Source organism: Tyto alba, unplaced genomic scaffold (genome assembly GCF_018691265.1).
Source record: "Tyto alba isolate M040663 unplaced genomic scaffold, T.alba_DEE_v4.0 Super-Scaffold_8, whole genome shotgun sequence".
NCBI lineage: Eukaryota > Metazoa > Chordata > Aves > Strigiformes > Tytonidae > Tyto > Tyto alba.
The window spans coordinates 5,768,560-5,788,308 of record NW_024881329.1 but is presented as its reverse complement, the minus strand read 5'-3'; the positions used below and the strand labels follow the sequence as shown (position 1 = coordinate 5,788,308).

Here is a 19,749-nt window from a genome sequence, read left to right as displayed (position 1 = left end):
TTGTACTATAAACTGCTCCCTGGACTTGAACTGGGACTATTTCAAGTGAGATACTTCCCAGAAGAAATTAGCACGTCATATATTATAATTATTTACTCAGCAACCAGCCAAATCAATACTATTTACCATCTCTTCAGAGTGTAAATGATTTCTCTATTTTTGTTAATCTCTAACCATATAATAAAATATTTATGCTGAGATGCTCTCAGTCTGCTTCGGACAAGGTGCAGTAACCTGTGCCTGGATCTTCCAGGCACACACTGTAATACAAACAATAAAATAAAATCAGAAACGAGCCAGTGCCCACTTCCGAATACCTGATTCCTGGCCAAGGAATAAATGACATTTCTTTTTAACATTTTGAAACAAATAATTTTTAAAGTAAGCAAATAAAGATGATATGAAGTTAATCCTGTTTTATCAATAGAGCATGGAGGCACAGAGGAGGGAAATGACTTGTGCAAGGTTATCCTATATTAGACCAAGGGAAGGGCCAGGAATAGAATCCAGATTTCCTGAGCCCTGAGTGACATGTCAGCAGGATGTATCCTTCATCTTCATAGCTGTGACCTTGGAGAAAGGGAAGGGGGAAGGAAATTTGGAATTAAATAATTCAGGACTACTCTGTAACGTGAAAGACTGACGCCAAGCACTCAGCTCATCCCAAACAAAGAGCTGTAACAAGAATCTTACTGATTTTGGTGATACATTTTATTGCCTGAGCTAAGGCTACAAGCTCTGATGATTACTTGATAAGACTACTCTCCCTGAACCTGGGATAATGTTGCATGTACCTGGTCAGGCATTAGTATTTTCCTATCAAATTAAGGAAGCTTTCATCTGATAGCTTTACAACACAGGTGTGCAGCCGACACTGACTGCACCCATCCCTCTGAATAGACGAGTGCACACGGTAGCAGCTCTGAAAGATGAGACAAAACATAATCTGTCCCAGTGCAGCCAGCACTTACAGTGCTAAGATTGTTTGAGCCACAAGCCCCTTTATACATATCTGACAGATAGCAAAGCAAATGTGATAACAACTGAATTTTACCTTGTGATACTTTGGCACATCTAGGAGACACGAAAACCAGTTCTGACCTTTACACTGTCGTGAAGTACATACTTCTAAACAAGTGCTATTTAAAAACACGGTCTGATCAGAACAATCGTGTCATCTGTTTTAGTTTAGCATCAGACATTCAAATTACACTTCTTAATCATGTTATGTCATCTGTAAAAAATTACAGCCTTGCTGAAACGAAATTAGTTCACCTAATAAGGCTGCAGGGATTCTGCGTGGTTCCTCAACATATTCTGATTTTCTGCTTAGGGAAGTATGTTTTAGTGGATAGATTAACACATTCTGGAACTGTGGCTTTTGTTCTTGCCTCCCTCACCAGCTGAAAGGGTCACCTTCCTATGTTTCATTTTCTTCATCTATAAACTAGGGAACCTTCCCTCCTTGTACCATTACCATTAAAGCATGTGCAACTCTGAGTAGTGTGACTGGCTTACGCACGAAGGCTAAATATAAATAATATCTCTCTACAAATACTCAAGGAGTTTGTGGGAATTGTTTCACAAAATCAGTGCAGAACCCACTGGGTAACAACAACCTTCTGTCCATCAGAGTTCATGGATTTGACTCACAGTTGCACTGTTGTTCCTTCATTCCCAATGAAGCTGGAAAACTAATCATTTCTCTAGGTTCTTCTGCAATTTGTCAAGCTTTACCTACAAAAACTTATATCCTAAAAGGCAAAGTGTAGTCTGTATGGCTAGGAAATCTAGTACTGTAAAATAAACAGGCCAAAAATGTTCACACACATCGATCAGTGTGCTAGAGATGGAAGTAATTTACCGGAAACCATATACAGGAGTTGCAATATATTATACCATCTGTCACTTAGCTTGAGGGTCAAGAGGCCAAGTCCTAACAGCACATCTGTTGGAGTTTGCTAGCATTTTTCTTCCTCCCTTCATGGCCAGCGCAGAAGTTAGACACAAGTACAGTCTATATCTGGCTGTCAGAGTGCAGCTGCTGTGTCCCCTTGGGAAAGGAGGGAAGGACATAACTATCTCTCTCTTGTCAAATCACGCAGGATGCACTGGGGGAGTACCCTGAGGTCACTGCCACTTATTAAAAAAAAAAAAAAAAGAAATCTCTTTCTCAGGCACTAGACCAGAGCTGGGATGGAGCACGTATCTAAAAGCACAGCCAGGGACCACTGCTGGTGAGCCAGTACCCCGTTATAGTTCCATCCAAAGACACAAGCTCAGGCCTGAAAGTGCAGAACACTTCAGCTAATTAATTCTGATCCCAAATTAGTTATGATTTCACTCAGGTTGTGTTGCTAGAGTGTAGAATGCCCAAGTATGGTTACCTATTCCTTTTAATGGAATAGATAGCTTGCTTGACCCTGACTGGAGGTTCTTTCTGATGTGCTCCCCTATCGATAGGGTGAGGTTTTTATCTTGAATATACACCTACAAAATCCCTGACTCCACAAAAAGGTTCCCAAGATAGATTTTGGCTTTTCTTTTCTGCATTACTACTCAATTCAAGCTTGAATTTTTAAATAGCACTACCTGCTCCAGAATATGTTCCCAGAGATCTTCTGCATCTCACCAAGTATGGCCAGCAAGAGAGATGACTTACCACAGCCCACCTGTCCTACAATCATTGTTAGTTGACCTATGGGAGAAGAAGGCATATATAAGCTTCTGATTACCAAATGCTCATGGAAAAACATCTTATTCTGTATATCTGATGTCATTTTGTACCTTGAGGGATTCGAATATCAATGTTGGACAATGCCGGAGGACCTTCAGGTGTCCAAGTGAAAAATCCATTTGTGATCTATGCCAAGATGGAAAGAAACAAGAAACAGAAAACTGGCCTTAGAGGTGACTCCTTTTTTCAACACCAGAGACAGTTCTGTTTTCATTACAGTGGGCATGGGAACAGAGCTAGACTTTGCTCAATGCAGGAAACAGATCTTCAAGTGACTGATTTCGTAAAGGCCTGTATTCTGATGTGCAAAAATCTCTGAACTCTGAACAAGCACAACAATTAGAAAATAGGAAAAAGAAGCTGCTGTCTAGGGTTTCTTTTGCTATTTGTAAGGCAGGCACATGAAATAAGTGAAATGATTACAACACAATTAAATTAAGCACAGTGTCACAGTTTGCTCTCTGCAGAGCACTGAATGTCACTCTAGACTCATGGCAGCATATACAGCAATCACAAAGTCCAAATCCCAATCAGATATGCAGGACTTTCCACAGAAATTAGATGTCGCTGTCTATCACAGTATTTTCCTTTTTATTTCTGATATTATTCTCAGATAGGTACAGAAACCTTTTCAGTGGAACAGACTAAACACAAGAAACAAAGCCTGTTCAGGAATTTAAATGGAAGAGATTTCCATGGATACTGTGAAAAATAGGAAACAGGAGACAATTTTAAAAGGCCTGTATTTATATAGGACCCTCTTCTCTCACTTTTTCAGAGCCACTGAAGCCTTCAAAGCCTTTCAGCAATGCGAGGTACAACATTTTTTGACCTGTGAAGAGTGGAATGGGACACTTTTATCCTACCCTGGAGAAAAAAAAAAAAAAAAAAAGTGATACTCTTATCTTGGGAAACATCCTGAAAAAATGAGCAAAAGAAAGTACAGTGCTCTTCCCTCTAGATTACCGAAGGCAGCCGGAGGCTCCTCTCAAAAAATGCCCCTTCATGGGCAATAAGCTGCAGACAGAAACTGCAGAATTCCCCGATGCAGGTGCTGTCAGCGACAATAATGTCAGCAGATGGAGCCAAAGATTATAACTTGTCCTGGCCTTCTATTCAAGACCTTATAAATACTGTCCTTACAGAGGTCACTCCTTTGTGACAAACTCTTTTGTTGTCACTCCAGGCTGTCTTTTGATTCAGTACCCCCCCAAAACCCTCTCTCAACTATTCCTCTGATTTTTCTGGAACTCTATTCAAGAAGGATCCCGCACCAAAGCAGCATGTCAGGTGGCAGTCTCTAAAAAGACAAACCTGAAAGCACTATCAGTTGTCCTACTTAGTCCCATGAAACTGATTTATTCATTCTCTTGTGCCAGAAATGCAAATGTAATAGCAGACTTCCTAAATAAACAGTGTCATCACTATAACAACCATTAGGATTTTTATTACTCCTGGCCATTTCTATAGCAAATCAAGAGCATCAGTCTTCTAAGCGGCATGGGTAATTTTGATTTTTTTCTTCAGAGAAGTTAGGTCTCAGGGGGTTAGTTTTTAATTTCATCTTGAAAGGTTACTAGGAATTTGAAAAGAGGAAGAGAAGGCCCATGACAAGATGATTTTAGAGATGTCTAAAACTAATTTTTTTCCCCTTTCTTCACACCATATTTTTGTACAGGCATTGGAAAGGGAAGAGTCTGACATACATAAAAGGTTGGACCAGATGATCTTTGGAGGTCCCTTCCAACTTGGGCTGTTCTATGTTCTAGAGTTGGAAATTTCTGTCATGAGAACAGGCTAATGACTTAAACACTTCAAATGGAAAATTTCTCAGCAACATCTAGAGGGACATACACAGCTAATCACAATATAGAGGTCAGCAGGCAATTCTTAAAATGGAAGGCATAGTAAAGAAAGGTGGAGGTTAATATCTGAGATGAGGACAAGTATATGACAGTTCACATCAAACGCTGGTTCCTGAATTAAAACTGCCATCAGAATACAGAAGTGACTACTAGTGAGCTACAGTAAGTGTTATTAGAGTGACCTTCATATCACCTTTACACAAAAATCATCTGCTTCTGTGATGTTAATGGGTCTTCTCATGTGAGAGCTGTAATTGTTCCAGTCTTCCCTGGCAGGCCTCTTTCGGTTAACAACTTTAAGTGGCTGTGCAGAATCAGAGAGACAGAAATAATCAGTAATTGGTGGCAGTACCAGCAAAATGTCCTAAACACAAGCAACCATGTTATGACCAAAACAGTTCAGGGTATTAAAAAGAGTTTTTGCAATTTCAAGAAATAATCAGTAGGAAATGGAAAAGTAAAAAAAATTATTCTGGGTACAAATTACTCCAGCCACTTAACTTGCAATTAAACAGCATTACTCACCACCGCCTGGTATTTGCTGTGATTATCCGCTCTTCTTAGCTCTGAAGATTTATCATGCTCTTCTCCAATTTCTTCACTTGACAGGAATTCACTCAGTTTCTGCACACTGAAAGGGAAAAAACAGAATCACACCTCAGCCTGGAATGCAGAACTTTTGTCCACTGCAATATTTATTATAGAGCATCCCTTTTAGTATTTCAGTCACTATCTGCTGCCTAGCTAGTTTGTTTTAATTTTGTTACAGGCATATGAAAATGTGCAGTGAGAAGTTACTGCAAGGAAGCTGACAAAATCTGCCCTGTTGTCTATTAACAGCTATGATATCTTGTCTTTTCTGCTACCACCAGAGCAATTACACAAAAGATTTTTTCAAGAATTCTGAGGGATACAGACCAGCTACAACAGCAGCTTGTTTTGAAGCCACATGCTGAAGTAGAATTAATATAATTTATGTTACTGAAGTATTACACAGTCAGTTCTACTGAACAGTCTTATGAACACTGTGAGCTAGATAAAACCAGTTATGATGAAATACGAGGTAACATGATAAAGGAATATAACTTAACAGAAGAGTGTTCATCAGATGAGATATAAAAGGAATCCTGACAACCAGCAACAAAGGAGAAGGCATAAAATCTTCACAAGCTGCTTAAGATTTAATTAGCTAAGAGATAATGTGCCTTTATTATGACATTTAACAGATCATTACATCAATTTTGTCTCTGTACCTAACTTTATAAAACGTATGTCTAATCTACTCACAGGGACAGCAAATGAAATTTGTAAAGGAAGTAGACTGAATCATGAACTCAACATCAGAGGGGCTCAATTAACTAGAAATAAGTTAACTATCAGTCTCCAAAACGATAAAGTGCCAGAAGGTCTTAAGCTCCTAAAAATAAATTTATGGACAAGAACTGAAAAAACTGATTTCAATATAAAAAAAATTTATATCAGTAGCTTTAAGCTAACTGGGGAGAAACAGGCAAATGATGCCACTGTAGCATAGTGATATGTAGCTATCTGTTAGTATGCAAACCTTAAAAAAAGAAAATTAAAACCCCACCATTTATTTTGCATTCCACTGCCAGGGAAACTTAGTTTCCTCTAAGAACCTCATGAGATACGCCACTGGTGCTGAAACAGTGCTTGGACCAAGGTTTTAGAGCACTGCCAAAGGCAGACTCCCTGCACAGTTAGCACTTGTCCTGCAAGTAGGGATGGAACCCACCTGGGGGACTCCCTAGGACACAACTGCTTCTACAGTTTTTCTGTCAACCTGCCCACTTGCTAATGGCATCTGAAGACTAAGAGATATACAATGGGGTGAATTTAGCTAGAGCAGGTACTACGACCTAAGCAACTGAAAAGGGGGAGAATAACTATTTGGGATGGTACAAGAGGAGTAATAACAAATTGAGGCTCAAATGTTGGACCACAATTCTTTAATGGGAAAGTCTATTATCTCAAATGAAGAAAACAGAAGCCCCATCACTAGAGACATTTACACATATTCGCACAAACCTCTGGGAAACAGGACTAGGAATGATCTTACCTTTTTTTGTTCAGTAAACCAAATGTTTAAAAGAACATTTTAAATGTCTTTATATGGACCAGATGATTGGTTAGATGCTGCCTGTATGGAGTTTGCATGCAGCTGCACCTACATTCTCTGTAGGAAAATTACATTGACATTTGAATAATTGCTCTGAAGGTATAAAGATCAGATAGAGAAGTCCCCTGTGTATCTGCTCCAGGGTCTAGAGGGGGAGGAAAAGACAGCAAACGTATGCTTGGACCATGCGTACCCAAACAAGACCATGTCTCTATTAAGCCATTCAATAGTTTGATTTTGCTCTCTGCTCTCTGGTTGTGTACCAAGGTGGCTGTACTCTAAGTGCCAAGCCTCCTCTCTGCAAGTCCTCCGCCTAATGCTCTGCTTAATTCTGGAATTCTGCTCCTGTGGCAATTACTGAGGAAACATAGTATAGCTGTGAGAAAATCTTTTGTTAGAGGCATCAACTCATATTTTGGGATGCTGCACCGTTCTGCAGTCTTAAAGAATAAAAAAAGTATGTGCTCTGCAGAGCTCTCACTGACATTGCAATCTCACTAGCATTCCAATATCTCCACGGGGGAGCTTATTTTTAAGCCACAGAATAGACGTATTGATTAAAACATGGTTATTTGCACAGCTGACTGAAAAAGCTGTTTCATATTAAACAGAGTAAAATACATAATGCCACTCTTGCTACTTGACCTTTGCTGATGGAAAATTGTACCCTGTACCCTTTGTCCTTGAAGACCTTATATTTAATAAATACATCAATTGGCTGCTCAGTTTTAAATTTCAATGGCACAACCACTCCACACATTAAAAAAAAAAAAAAAATATTCAAACAGATAACAGAATTTCTCACCTTCCTAAAGACTTTCAGCAGTTTCCCCTCTCAGAACCAAACACCCTAGTCCCATAACATGAAAAGCTTACAAGGGCCCTAAGTGGAACAGAAGCCGTGAATCTCTTTTACCTTTTCAATCACACAGTTGTTCTGATAGTGTCAATGACAATCCATGAGGGTGCTTTGCAACTGGGCGCATGTAATGATTAAAGACACCGAAAACTTTATTTGTGGGGATTTTTGTCTCTAATAGCACCTGGCATCAGAAACTTTAGCCAATATTGACAGAATAGGACATGTGAGTGCCTGAGAAGCAAAGCCGGTAACACCCTCTAGTATCCTTTACATGCTGGTTCCACTGCTGGATCATCTTCACTTAGCTCCTTTCTGTCACTACAGGAGAAACTGTCTTGTACACTTGCTAAAACCAGTTAGAATATCTCAGCCTAAAGAAAGGTGAAGCAAAACTTTATCAAGTTAACTTACCTTTATCTGATCTTACTGATCAGCTACTTATTATCAGGAAGGTGTAACAGCAAGACACAGTTACAGCATGTAAACATTAGCTGTACTCAATGGGCACAAATACAGCTTTCTAGTAACTGTCTGCTTTTTCACATTTGTCAAACTATTTAAGCAAACGTGTTTGCGTGTGTTGAAAATATCTGGCCCATCTTTCCAAAATACTGCACTAAAGGATGAGGTGCTCAGAAGACACCTGGAGTAGCACCAGCAGCACCGTGGAGCAATGCGGTCTGGAACACTACCGGGGTTAGTTACTGTGATACAGCCAGCCGGAAAGACAAGAATCACCTCAACTTTGCTACAGAGCCTGAAGCAGGGGATTCCTGTCTGCACTACAAATGGCAGGGCAATAGCCTGCTGAAAAGATTACAGAGTAACTCATGAAGAACTCCCAGCTAGCAACAATGAATTCTTCATTGATACTAATTGCTTTAGAATTGCTCCTGCAGCATTAACAGGCACACAATTCATTTACAAGTAAATCCTTAGACAAGCCAAAACAAGTTCCCAATACCAGTGCCAGTGTGGGCCCCCAGATATTTTGCTGGCTGCAGTCTTAGCATCACAATTTGCCATGACTCTGGGGACTACCACAGTGGCTGCAGAACATTTCATGCCAGCCGCTGATGCTCTCAGATTTCACACCTGTTAGGAGAGAGGACACAGCTGTGACTTTGCACTGTCAGGGAACTTCAAAACAGCGAGAGCAATCTCAGCCTCCTGCTGTAGTCCATTTCCATCTCCAAAGCGACACAAAGGCAATTAAGCAAGGGCTGGTGTCCCATATCTGTCCCATAGTTAGACAAGGTCTTGACAGCTGCATTGGAGCCCACAAAGGAGGTCCTAATAAAGTAAGCAGCCCAAACTCTCTCTTCCTCCCCTTTCAGTCAGGTAGAGTTATTCTGCATATGGAAAGCATTAAGAGGTTTTTACACCTGCTGATACTCAAAGTAAAGTTCCCAGTGAAATTGCAGTTCTACTGGTTGTTATTTCATTCAGTTTGCAAACACTCAGACTAACATGCTCATAAGAAATAAAAAATTCAAGTCTGGAGTAGACATTTAGTCATTAACTTACGCTCACACTTAGCAGTATTTGGGATGGGGCTTTTTTTGTTTGTTTATTTAATTAAGTCTATCTCTGCACTCACAAGGAAACCTCTGAGGCAGCGGCATGGAGGCTGAGCCAGCCCAAGAGATACACACCAAAACATATCTGCTTCTGTGACTACCTTTTTCCCTTCTACATGCTTGATGTGGGGGAACATTTGGGTGATTTACAAAACCAAATCTTCAGTAGTTTTCACTTCCTTTCTTGTTACCACATATATGTTTGCATGCAGTACCAATACAGCTCAAGTTAGTTGTGGACCACAAAATACTGGTCATGATAATTGTATCAGCAAAGAACTTGGCCCACATGCTACAACCAAGGGAACCATGCAAGGTAAAAAGTTGGGAAGCAATTTACAACAGCAACAGGTCACCACACTATTTCTAAACTCAGAGTTGTAGAGTTATAAAATGAGCAATAGACATACTCTCAAAAGTTGGAGAGGTGGTAGCAAAGATATTAATTTTACAGTTCTCACCTTACTAATGCTTTGACAGTGGATCTAACCACGCTGGAGAGCAGGAATAATGGAGACACAAGAATATGAAATAGGGAGATGGAGGCAAATGCCACTGACGGAGAGAAGTCAGCCTTTGTTGTCAGATGAGCATGGACCACAAATGTCTACAAAGAGACAGACATCATAATCAGCATTCTGTCACAAAGAAGGAAATGCACAAAGACTTCATGTTTCATAAGCACTTAATTTACAAAATCTTAATCTATATTCTCTTAACAGTTTGGGGGAGTGCTGCATACTCCAGGCTGCTTCTGGTCACAGATGGCAAGTGGGCATTTTCCATCCTCTCCCAGAGGAATTGCAAATGTGTAGCAGGTTTGCATCCTGTCCTCATTTCCTCCTCCTTCCTCATTTCCACATCACTTATACTTGAAAATGGAGTTGTAATTAACACTACTTAGAAAAGTCCATACTTACTATAAGTACAGCTGCAATTGGTATTGCTGCATTCATAAAGACTGTGAAGGAAAACACGTAGGAACATTTAGAAACAATTTCCATTCAGACATGCTAAATGTTAAAATACTACTAGCACTGGTTTACAATGGTATTTTCTATGCTTAAGATGGGCAAAATGCACGAGTATCTACACATATCAGAACATTGTTTTAAAATGCCTACAGTTCACTTCACGTCATCAGAGCAGACAGAACCCAGCAGTGCACCCTAGTTTTCTAGATGACTGATCTACTCGTGTTGAGCTGCCACCAGCTCGCACGCAGTTCAGGCGATGGGCAGCGGGTCTCGGCCCCACGATGGGCGGTGAGGCCGAGGTGGTGCGAGGTCTGGCGGGCGACACAAATACCTGGCACGAGGGGAAGGAGGCCCGGGCGGCCCCGCCGGCCGGCTGCAGGCCCCGCCGCACTGAGGGAAGACTGGCAACTCCACACTCTGTTGTTGACTTGCTTTATTCTTATGGAGGATTGGCTCATAATTACTCCTGCTTTGTCAGGCCTGGCTACTTTGTGAACATTCTTGGGAGTTTGATACAGGTTATAATGGTACCTAATGGTAGAGCTTGGATTTCATCTGGGCCTTGAGTTATTACAATGCAAACAATGAACCCATTTCCTCCCTGACCTCGAACAGTGTCTGCCTTGGTGCCGCGGATTGCCTCACTACAGCAACTCATATACTGTGGCATTCAGAGGTTATTAAACAGATGGATAGGGAGAAGCAAGCAAATACCATTTCTGTACAGGGACCTCTTTTAGATCAGGCAGGAATACTGGTTGAGAATGCAATAAAAACCAGTTACTCATCTGGGAACTTGAGCCAGAACCAGAGCTACAATCTTACCCCACACATCTGTCCTCTCTATCACAACCTGAGGATATTATTTAATCATCACCTTTTGATTTTGACCTTCGCTCAATTTTATTTCATGAAATAAACAGCTGAGAGAAAGAGTACAGAATCTATAGCTAAATTAGAACTAAAAGATTAGTACATGTGTAACAGAAAAGAAAGAGGCTAGCCACTTGTTTTTTGTTTAATCTACGCCTGATCTTTTTTTCCTGCCAGACACAGCCAATGTTCAAACAGTAAAAGTACTTCGAGTTACTCTATCTGAAGTGGAGTGTCATCATTTGACCCACAACTACTTCTGGTTGATTGTTTAGCCATCCTTTTCTGGGCACAAACCCCCTGAAGAACTTAATATTGTCAGATTTTCCTTTTTTCCTACATTTAGAAGATCTTTAATGAATCCTGTAACCTATTTGTAAATTCTGTACTCAAGAATAAATAAAATAGCTGTTATTTCATGTAGTTCTAATTCCTTGACAGAAGGGAATGCTTGAAAATATAGCTATAGTTGCATATATATTAAAAAAAAAAAAAAAAAAAAAAGCTTAGCCTTTGAAAGATGAGTATGTTTTAAAGCTTAGAAATTCATAGTTTACTCCTCACCAGGAAAAAAAAAAAAAATGCTGAGGAAATGTTCTTTTCTGTGTTGGAACACAAAGTAGTTTCAGTTCAGACTCATTTCTCCTAATGATTCTACTTCCTGTCCAGTTTTCACACTTTGTATAAACTTGAGGCAGTTAAGGCATAGAAATTTTGAAAAAGAAGTGAAGCATGATGCCTGCAACTATGGACTACTTAATTCTATCAAATCCCTGCATTTACAATTTGCCTTTGAGACTGCTACAGTACATGGGTTGGCTTTTATGAATGAATGTGATGAGGGAATCTAGCAAAGCTGATAAACTTCTCAGAGATGGATCCTGCTATTCTGCTGTCTACAGTACGAGATCATACCTGACAAATACAAAGCTGGACAGATTAAATACTACTGTAAGGCTGGCAAAGCCCTTTGCAGTTAAGACAGATAGGGTCACTTGGTGGCTCCCAAGAAGTTGCTCTGAATTCTGTGAGATCACAAGTACATCAAAGGACTTCACTCCAAATATCTTCTTTCAAGCAAACAAATAACAGCTTATTGAGCCACTGGAGTTTGGGAGGGTTTTTAAAAATTATTTGTATTTTTTATTTATGCGAGTGTCCAAATTAATAAAATGCTTTCCAAGACAAATTTAGTTTGCAGTTAAGACTTTTGTTTAATTAGATTTGGTCAAAATTACTTTGTTACTGGAATAAGGCAGACTGAAAACTGGAAAAAATGTTTTCAGTTGGTTCTGAATATTTTAGGATAGCATCTACTATTATTTTCCTGTAAGAAAGCCTAGATTTACTTTGCTTCTGACAGATTAGGAAAGATTCATAGAAATAGGAAAACCATTACTTTCCTTCTCCATCTTTTCAGAAAATTTAGTGTATACTAAATCCTGTAAAAACAAACATAGGGTAATCTTACTGATCAATATAAAAAAAAAAAATTACATAGGAATCTTCTTTGCTACAGTTAAAGAATTCACTGTCGAAACTCGAAAAGTGTCACTATCAACTCTGCAACCCAGCTTTGATTCTCAGGTGTACACTTCATTAAGATCATAGGAAGAGCCAATGTCTGTACAATGTAATCGATCCTGTCTACTAAAAGAGCTATTTCATATATGTACAAACTGGATACAGGCATAGGGCTGAGGCAGATGAGATCTAATTTCTATGTGGTCTTCAAATGGAATTTTCCTGTGGTCTAGCCAACACTGCCCTGAAACTTATAGGTGTATTTTCTGTAATCCAATGCAAATCTATTCCTCATCAATAGAATTATCTCCAACCACAGTCTTTCATTCATGTTAATAGCTAAGTATACTTAGAAAAGTATTCCAGAGTCTATTCAACACTGTACATGAAAAAAAGTGTATATGTGTGTGTGTGTATATATATATATAAACCCCATTTATTTCTGCTTTCTTATTGTTCTAGAAGTGTCTGCCTTCCTTTTGATCAATAATACGTAAAGTCTCGGTCATCTCCTGCCTTTTTTGTTCTTTTTTTTTTTTTTCTTTCATAAAAAAAAATAAATTCACTCTAATATTATCAAACAGGCTTTGTGCTGATCATGCCTGTCATTCTGTTCATACTTACAGCAAGATAACCAGCAAACTCTGCTATATTTATATTCCCTATGCAGTCTGCTAAAGTGCAAGCTTGTAAAGATCAGTGTAAATTCTGCTAAAAACAGAGAGTGTAAGGGACTCCTAGGCTGAAACTCCAGGAACTCTTTGCAAGGCCAAATGATATGCAACAACAGCATAAAAAAGCTGCATTGGTTTACCCCAGCTGAGAAACTATCTACCCTGTCTTACATACACATAAATACCATGCATAATACAAACAAGGATGCAAAAAAAAACCCCAACATTAAGTGTTTCAAGAAGCATCAGTAGATATTTAGAATTGTTTTTAATAATATGGCTTCATATTTATGTCACTATTTCTTCACAGAATAGTCATTATTGTTGGAATAAATACACCTTTTTGTAGCTGTTACAAATGATACTGTGAGGATTTAAAAATCAAATAAGCCTCCAATGCTCCTTCAGCCCTACAGCTGAACCTGTGGCTCTGATTATAAATAGACTTTAATGTCACATGAAGTAGTGCAAACAAAGGGAGCCTGTCTGTGTTGATCTGGATGTAGGATGGAGTTTCTAGTCACACAAACTACTCTGGCTAAATTCTGGTTTATGTCAAAATGGAAACTGCTGTCCAAGCACAGAGAGCTCAGGATCCCCAGAGAGAAATTCTGGTCTCAGAAGTCAGTGAAAACCTCAACTTAATGTCAGTTAAATTCAGTGGGATGAGGATCTTTCCCTCAGAGTACATTACCTTTGTGATTATTTGGCAGGGAACCAAGTCAGCTGCACATCTCTTGGGTGAATGAAATCAAATACTAACCAGACTGGAAGTTATTTTCCTAAGGAGTAGCCTTCCTTATTAGTCTAGAAGGTATTTGTACAGGTAGCTTGTGGCATTTGAATACTTCTTGCTAAAAGGTTCCATTTCATTAATACCTTACAGATTATATGAACAGTGTTCTTTGGTATGACTTTACTAATTATTTATAAAGTATTATAGTAGCAATTATACAGGTGTTAAAGTATTATAGTAGCAATTATACAGGTGTCACTTATGATCTCTTTAAATACAGACTTCAATTTTCCCTAAGTCTTTTTAAAAAGCTGATAAATGCCATAAAGCAGCTTGAAAGATAATACGAGACAAAAGAATCTGGATATGAACTAATGAAATTGCCAGCATTCTCATATTTTACTTTGTTGGGTCACAGAAATGCTCTTAAGAATCACTTGTTATTACAAGAAATCCAGATTTTGAGTAAGAAAGTATAAGTACCAACTGTTGGAGCTTCAATGCAAAGACAAATCCTGTCACATATTATCATACACTGTGTTGGGCAAAATGCAGGAGGAAAAGGAAAAGAAATGTCAACAAAGGCTTCTTCCTCTGCCGGCTGAAGGTAAACACTTGTCCCTTAAAAGCTTTTCTCCAGAAAAGCTAATGCTATGAAGCATTAAACCTGACCTTCTTATTTAGGCTTATTTCTCACTCAGGCAAAATTCTACTGAATTAAATGGAAAGTCTGACTAAATGGGAAGTGAGGAGTACGGAGCATAGCCTAGAGCAACTGAAACAATCATGACAGAGAAATGGTAAACTCATTAGTAGCTTTTAATGCAGTAACACTTGAGCTGAACAGTAGATCAGAATGAAGGAAGAGACTTACTGGATATGGAGGTATAAAGGGCAAAAGACTTGAGGCTAGTCATTTCTTTTTGTCTGGTTTCCTCTACACTGCTGTGAAAGATGTGTTCCCAAGCATAGAGTTTAAGGAGTTTAATGCCTCGAAGCATCTCATTTGTCTTCTTCAGTCTCTCATTGGAGTACTCCTGCAGCATTTACAGACATATTTACTGAAAGGGTATCATTTAAGTACCTGTCTCCTAAACATAAGGATCACACAAAAATTGTATGCAGCCCCTTGTAACCAGTCAGGTATACTTCACTAATTCTGTCCATTCAGATGTTACTGTTTTTCACAAAGATGAGCTTCCCTAGAGCTCAAATGAATGGGCAGTTGGTCTGTACCCCTAAATCACATAGCTTGTCCTGAAAATTCTACTCCCTTATCAGCTTTCTGATCACCTGCAAGGCAGCCTCTCATGATTTCTACTGCCCAGCACACTGGCTGGATTTTCCACAGGCACACTGACAATGTACAGTGGAGATCAGAACACACAGACAAGCGATGACTGGGCACACTGCTCTGCCCAACCGACACGATGCAGAAACATCGATGCCAGGCTTCAAAGCAGCAAGGCCATATCAGCAAGAAGCTGTGATCCCATAGGGAACCTTGACTCAGCGGGCCAGCTGGCTCTGGCACAATAATACACTGGTAAAGTTATACTCCCAGTAAAACATAATTGGAAGTTATACTGCTTCCAGTTTTCAGGCTAGCTCAAGGACCTTTGTACCACACTATGTTGCACAGTGGAGATGTTTCTAGCACAAAACGCACTGCTCCCATCTGCAGGAATTTTCTAGGTGATGCTGACTGTCTGCTTGGGTGCTACAGGGAGGAATGCTGCTTACATTTCTAGAAGGGTGTATACTGTTGATGTGAAGGTGTTAGTTTTCACACAGGAAGGTGCACAAATAACTCTTATCACCACCCATGATTTGTGGCGAAAGAGATTTCAGCAGGCTGGCTGGGTCCCTTACAGGTTCAAATGGCTTCCTTGGCAGTGCAACAGTCGCTGAATGTGGGAATAAGGTTCAGAGCAGCTGGGCATGGTAATTCCTATGAACCAAGGTTACGGTCTCAGCAGTGATGCAGGAGATTCAAATTATAGACAAGGCAAGTGAGGGGATCAAGGAACAAACAGCTCGTGACTTAGCAGACCTCTAAACTCCCCAGCTGAGGAGCATGCTGTAGGAGTTCGGACTGCCCAGAGGTTATTTAAATAAATCATTTTGATAGATTTCCACATCTACAATGTACCTGTAGTCCAAGTTTGGACACAGCATTCCTACTTCCTTTCCCCTCGGACAGCTTGCCCTGCACGATTCATTTATTTGTGCACCACCTGACTGCACAAAGCCATTTCAGTCAATGATAACGGACCATTTACATTTGAAAATTAGAAAGATCTTTTTGCTCTTTTTGCTAAGTTACATGCTTGTTGAAAAATATAAACCCCAAAACCTGCATCTTTGCTGCTTGCGCTTATCATGTTTTCACATTCTTGAACTTGACGTTCTTGAGCATTACAAAATGTTTGAGAATCAGTTCCTGGCCAATGTCCGTGGTTAGCTTTGTAATTCCAAACACAGACCAATGCATAACTACCAGAGATGATATTTATATTCTGTACGAGTTTGAAGACACTTACCAGCGTGCTTCTCTGGGCCTGTGAGAGTTTTGTTGCTACAAAGTACTGAACAGGTGCAAGGACTATGATTACTGCTGCTCCAATTAAGGCACTGATTCCAAGAAGGTAGTAGAGCAGAAGAACTCCTACAATTATCTGTTGGAAGAAAAGAAAATGGGTGGAACGCTTGGGATGGCTTCACTTGATGTACACACCACAGAGACCAATCACAGGGTAACGGGACAGCAGGTTCAAAGCCAACAGCCACCGCAGCTAACCCTACCCCCAAACGCCGTATGCTCTGCAGCGCTGGCACCGTGGGGTTTGATCTGTCAGGATATTCTGTCAGGGGACCAAATATATCCACCTAGTATTCCTCTCCAGCTTGTGGATTCTGTGTATTTCCATTTCATGGACTCTCCATTATGAACACTAGAAGGTTGTACAGATTTGCATACCTATAATGTTATTCTCACAGCTATTAAAAGTAACTTCACTTAAAATAATTACATGTATTAAAAAAGCTTTAAATAAAATTTAAAAGTTATTTTAGGAATACTTCCAAGTAACACATTGGGATATTCCCTTTATACTCACTACTAAATATTTTTCTTCATTAGCCAGATGACACAGCATGCACTTTCTTTGACTTACGATTTTTTTTTTCTTCTTTGACATTTAATCATTTTTACAGCAGGGAAGAAAATAGGTCTCTCAGTTTGATCAGAACTCACTAGTCTACAACACAAGGGACTTCCACGAAAAAAGAATGCTTCTTTGCTTTGTATAGAATCTAATATATTATTAAAAATGCAACTGATCTTGTAGTTTGTCTTTGGATAAATAAGAATCTGTACAGCCACAGTCTGGATGGAAAGGGAAACTGTAAGCAGCTCAACAAATGTAAACTAGATGTACAAGCTACCAATGTTAATTACTACTATTTTAACGACTGATTCTGGAACAATCTGGAGCATTGACACTCTATATATTTATCAGTATAAGTTAATAAATTAATCAGAAGACACAGTTATATAAAGTTAATTTCATACATCATTTCCCTTAATTAAAAAAAAAAATTGAAATTTCCTTAAAGCATTATATACTATTGCTGTATTTGCATACTCCTGTAACCCTCACAGAAACACTATCTTCCATCATTTTGAAGCTCAATAGTCATAAGCTTATCTATTCCTACACATATTTATGGGAATTAGGTGTTTCCATGAAGAAAAATGGAGTCCTTGTTTTCCACATTTCCATCTTGACATTTTCATGAATTTAATACACACAGAGAGAAAATACAGATTTATTTTTTTTCTTAAACAATCCTTTGATGCCTCTCTGCAGATGAACTAAATTAAAATGTGACTCTTAAAATGAGTCACAGTATTTATTTAGGAAACATGCAGTAACATGAAAGTAAAGCCCTATACACCACAACCACAAATCTAGTTAGAGCAAAGGTTAAATTGTAAATTAAAAATCTTCTAGTGACAAGCAAGTGAGCAATTTGCTTCCATCTAAAGTCAGGAAATCAGTGAGTGTATGAAGCCAAAGAAAACATGCAAGGCCTCTGTCAGATGGCCCTGGCAGAGCTCCCCTCCAAAACATGAAATGGTCTTTGTCTTTACAGATCAAGATATTAATTCCCAACTGCTTCTTCATGGGCAGACAATCTAGGCACTCAAAATACAGCAAAGCATTGAACAATGCGTGGTTAAGAGATGTTCAAACCTAGAATGTCAATGCAGAACCCTGGCTCCTTGCTTCCCCCCACTACTGGTTGATTGTCACGGACGTTAAGGGACTGGCTGGTTCTAGAAACAGAGCCTCAGCTTCTCACACAGACAAGGGGAAAGATATTCCAGCTACTGGATTCTGAGGGAGTTGCTAGCTCACAGCTGCTTCCCCCCCCCCATCCTGGCTATTAAAAATATTAAAAAGGCAGTCTTTGCAATAAATATTACATGTTTTCAATAGATTAAAAATGATCCCATTTTTGTCATCTTTGCATTGCAATAATAAGGGCAAACTTTTAAAATGCATTTATCATGTACGGGGAAAAAAAGAATTCTCAATTTAAGTATGTGAATATTCGTATCTGAGAAGTGCTGAAATCTGTAAGCATTATTGTAAGTAATTCTAAATTTATCATACCGCACACTACACAGTCAATAATAAACAGCATGTAGATAATATCCGAACTGCTGAAGGACAGTAGCTGGCAGATGGGAAGGCTCTCATTAAAATTTCTGAGAAGGTAATGATCATATTTTTAAAAAGCTGTGTAATGAAACACTTTGCTTCCCTTTCATCAAAATCCCAAAGCTCTTACCTGCCAGAGATACATATCACGAGCAAGAAGTACACCAATAGCTCTGGTTATTTTGTCTAGATTATTTATTGAAGATAGCAAATACTTTCACCCAGAAACTGCTTTGTGGCCAGTTTTGAAAGAGACAAATGTCCTTTTATTACAACTGTAAGCTATCCCTGCCAATGAACCAGAGATATGAGAATACAGGATTTTTCAATAATCACATGAAATCAAACAAGGGTGTTTATAAAATGGAGGAGGCGGAGAAAGGCTTTACAGGGCTTCATTTTGCTCCCAGGGTTTGAGCCAAGCCTACTGAGGGCATCTTTCAACTCATGGACATCCCCAGGCCTCTTTTCATGGATTTCAATGGCCTTCAAACAGTAACTTAAGGCAATAATTAAGCTCCTATTGACACCAGTCAGAGCAAAGATGGGGCTCAAGTTATTTGGACTGTATAGAAAACCTAACTTGTTATGAATGGCTAGGTATTCCAGGTCGAGGAAAATTACAAAATCCATACCTGATGCTGAAATGCTGATCGTTAGGTTAAGAACTACAAAAAAATTAAAAACCCATTTTAAATAATAATAATGAAGCTTGTAAAACTTTTTATTAGCCATCTCTTGAGCACCCAGTAATTGCTTTCACTGCCTCATAAAACAAGGTATTGAATGAATGTTGCGGAAACATGTTGTAGAGAAACCTTTGTGACCACCGTGACTCAGTGATGTGTGCCTTGAAATGCGAGCACCACCCACAAAACAGGAGCCTGCTTTGACATTGATTGTCCTGATCAGCTAAGAAGCATCACAGGGTGAGTTTTAATGCAAATATAATCATGTTTTCAGAAGACTGACAGGAAATATTTATGAGTCCTTGACTTCCGGTACATTAGAGCAAAATGCTGTTACAGAATATGCAATGAAATTCACTTAT

The 19,749-nt window shown here is 39.2% G+C and overlaps 1 protein-coding gene across 1 annotated transcript in view; it reads right to left on the bottom strand.

The window, feature by feature from the left end:
* The window catches only part of ABCC8 (ATP binding cassette subfamily C member 8), a 79,463-nt gene that overhangs the window by 35,237 nt on the left and 24,477 nt on the right, over nucleotides 1-19,749 (bottom strand). Inside the window, exons 9-16 of the mRNA XM_042785363.1 lie at nucleotides 16,512-16,646; nucleotides 14,843-15,005; nucleotides 10,105-10,145; nucleotides 9,646-9,791; nucleotides 5,128-5,233; nucleotides 4,796-4,906; nucleotides 2,788-2,863; nucleotides 2,593-2,698 (exon numbers count right to left, since the gene is read on the bottom strand). Coding sequence (XP_042641297.1) covers nucleotides 2,593-2,698; nucleotides 2,788-2,863; nucleotides 4,796-4,906; nucleotides 5,128-5,233; nucleotides 9,646-9,791; nucleotides 10,105-10,145; nucleotides 14,843-15,005; nucleotides 16,512-16,646 — 884 coding nt within the window. The remainder of the gene's footprint in view (nucleotides 1-2,592; nucleotides 2,699-2,787; nucleotides 2,864-4,795; nucleotides 4,907-5,127; nucleotides 5,234-9,645; nucleotides 9,792-10,104; nucleotides 10,146-14,842; nucleotides 15,006-16,511; nucleotides 16,647-19,749) is intronic.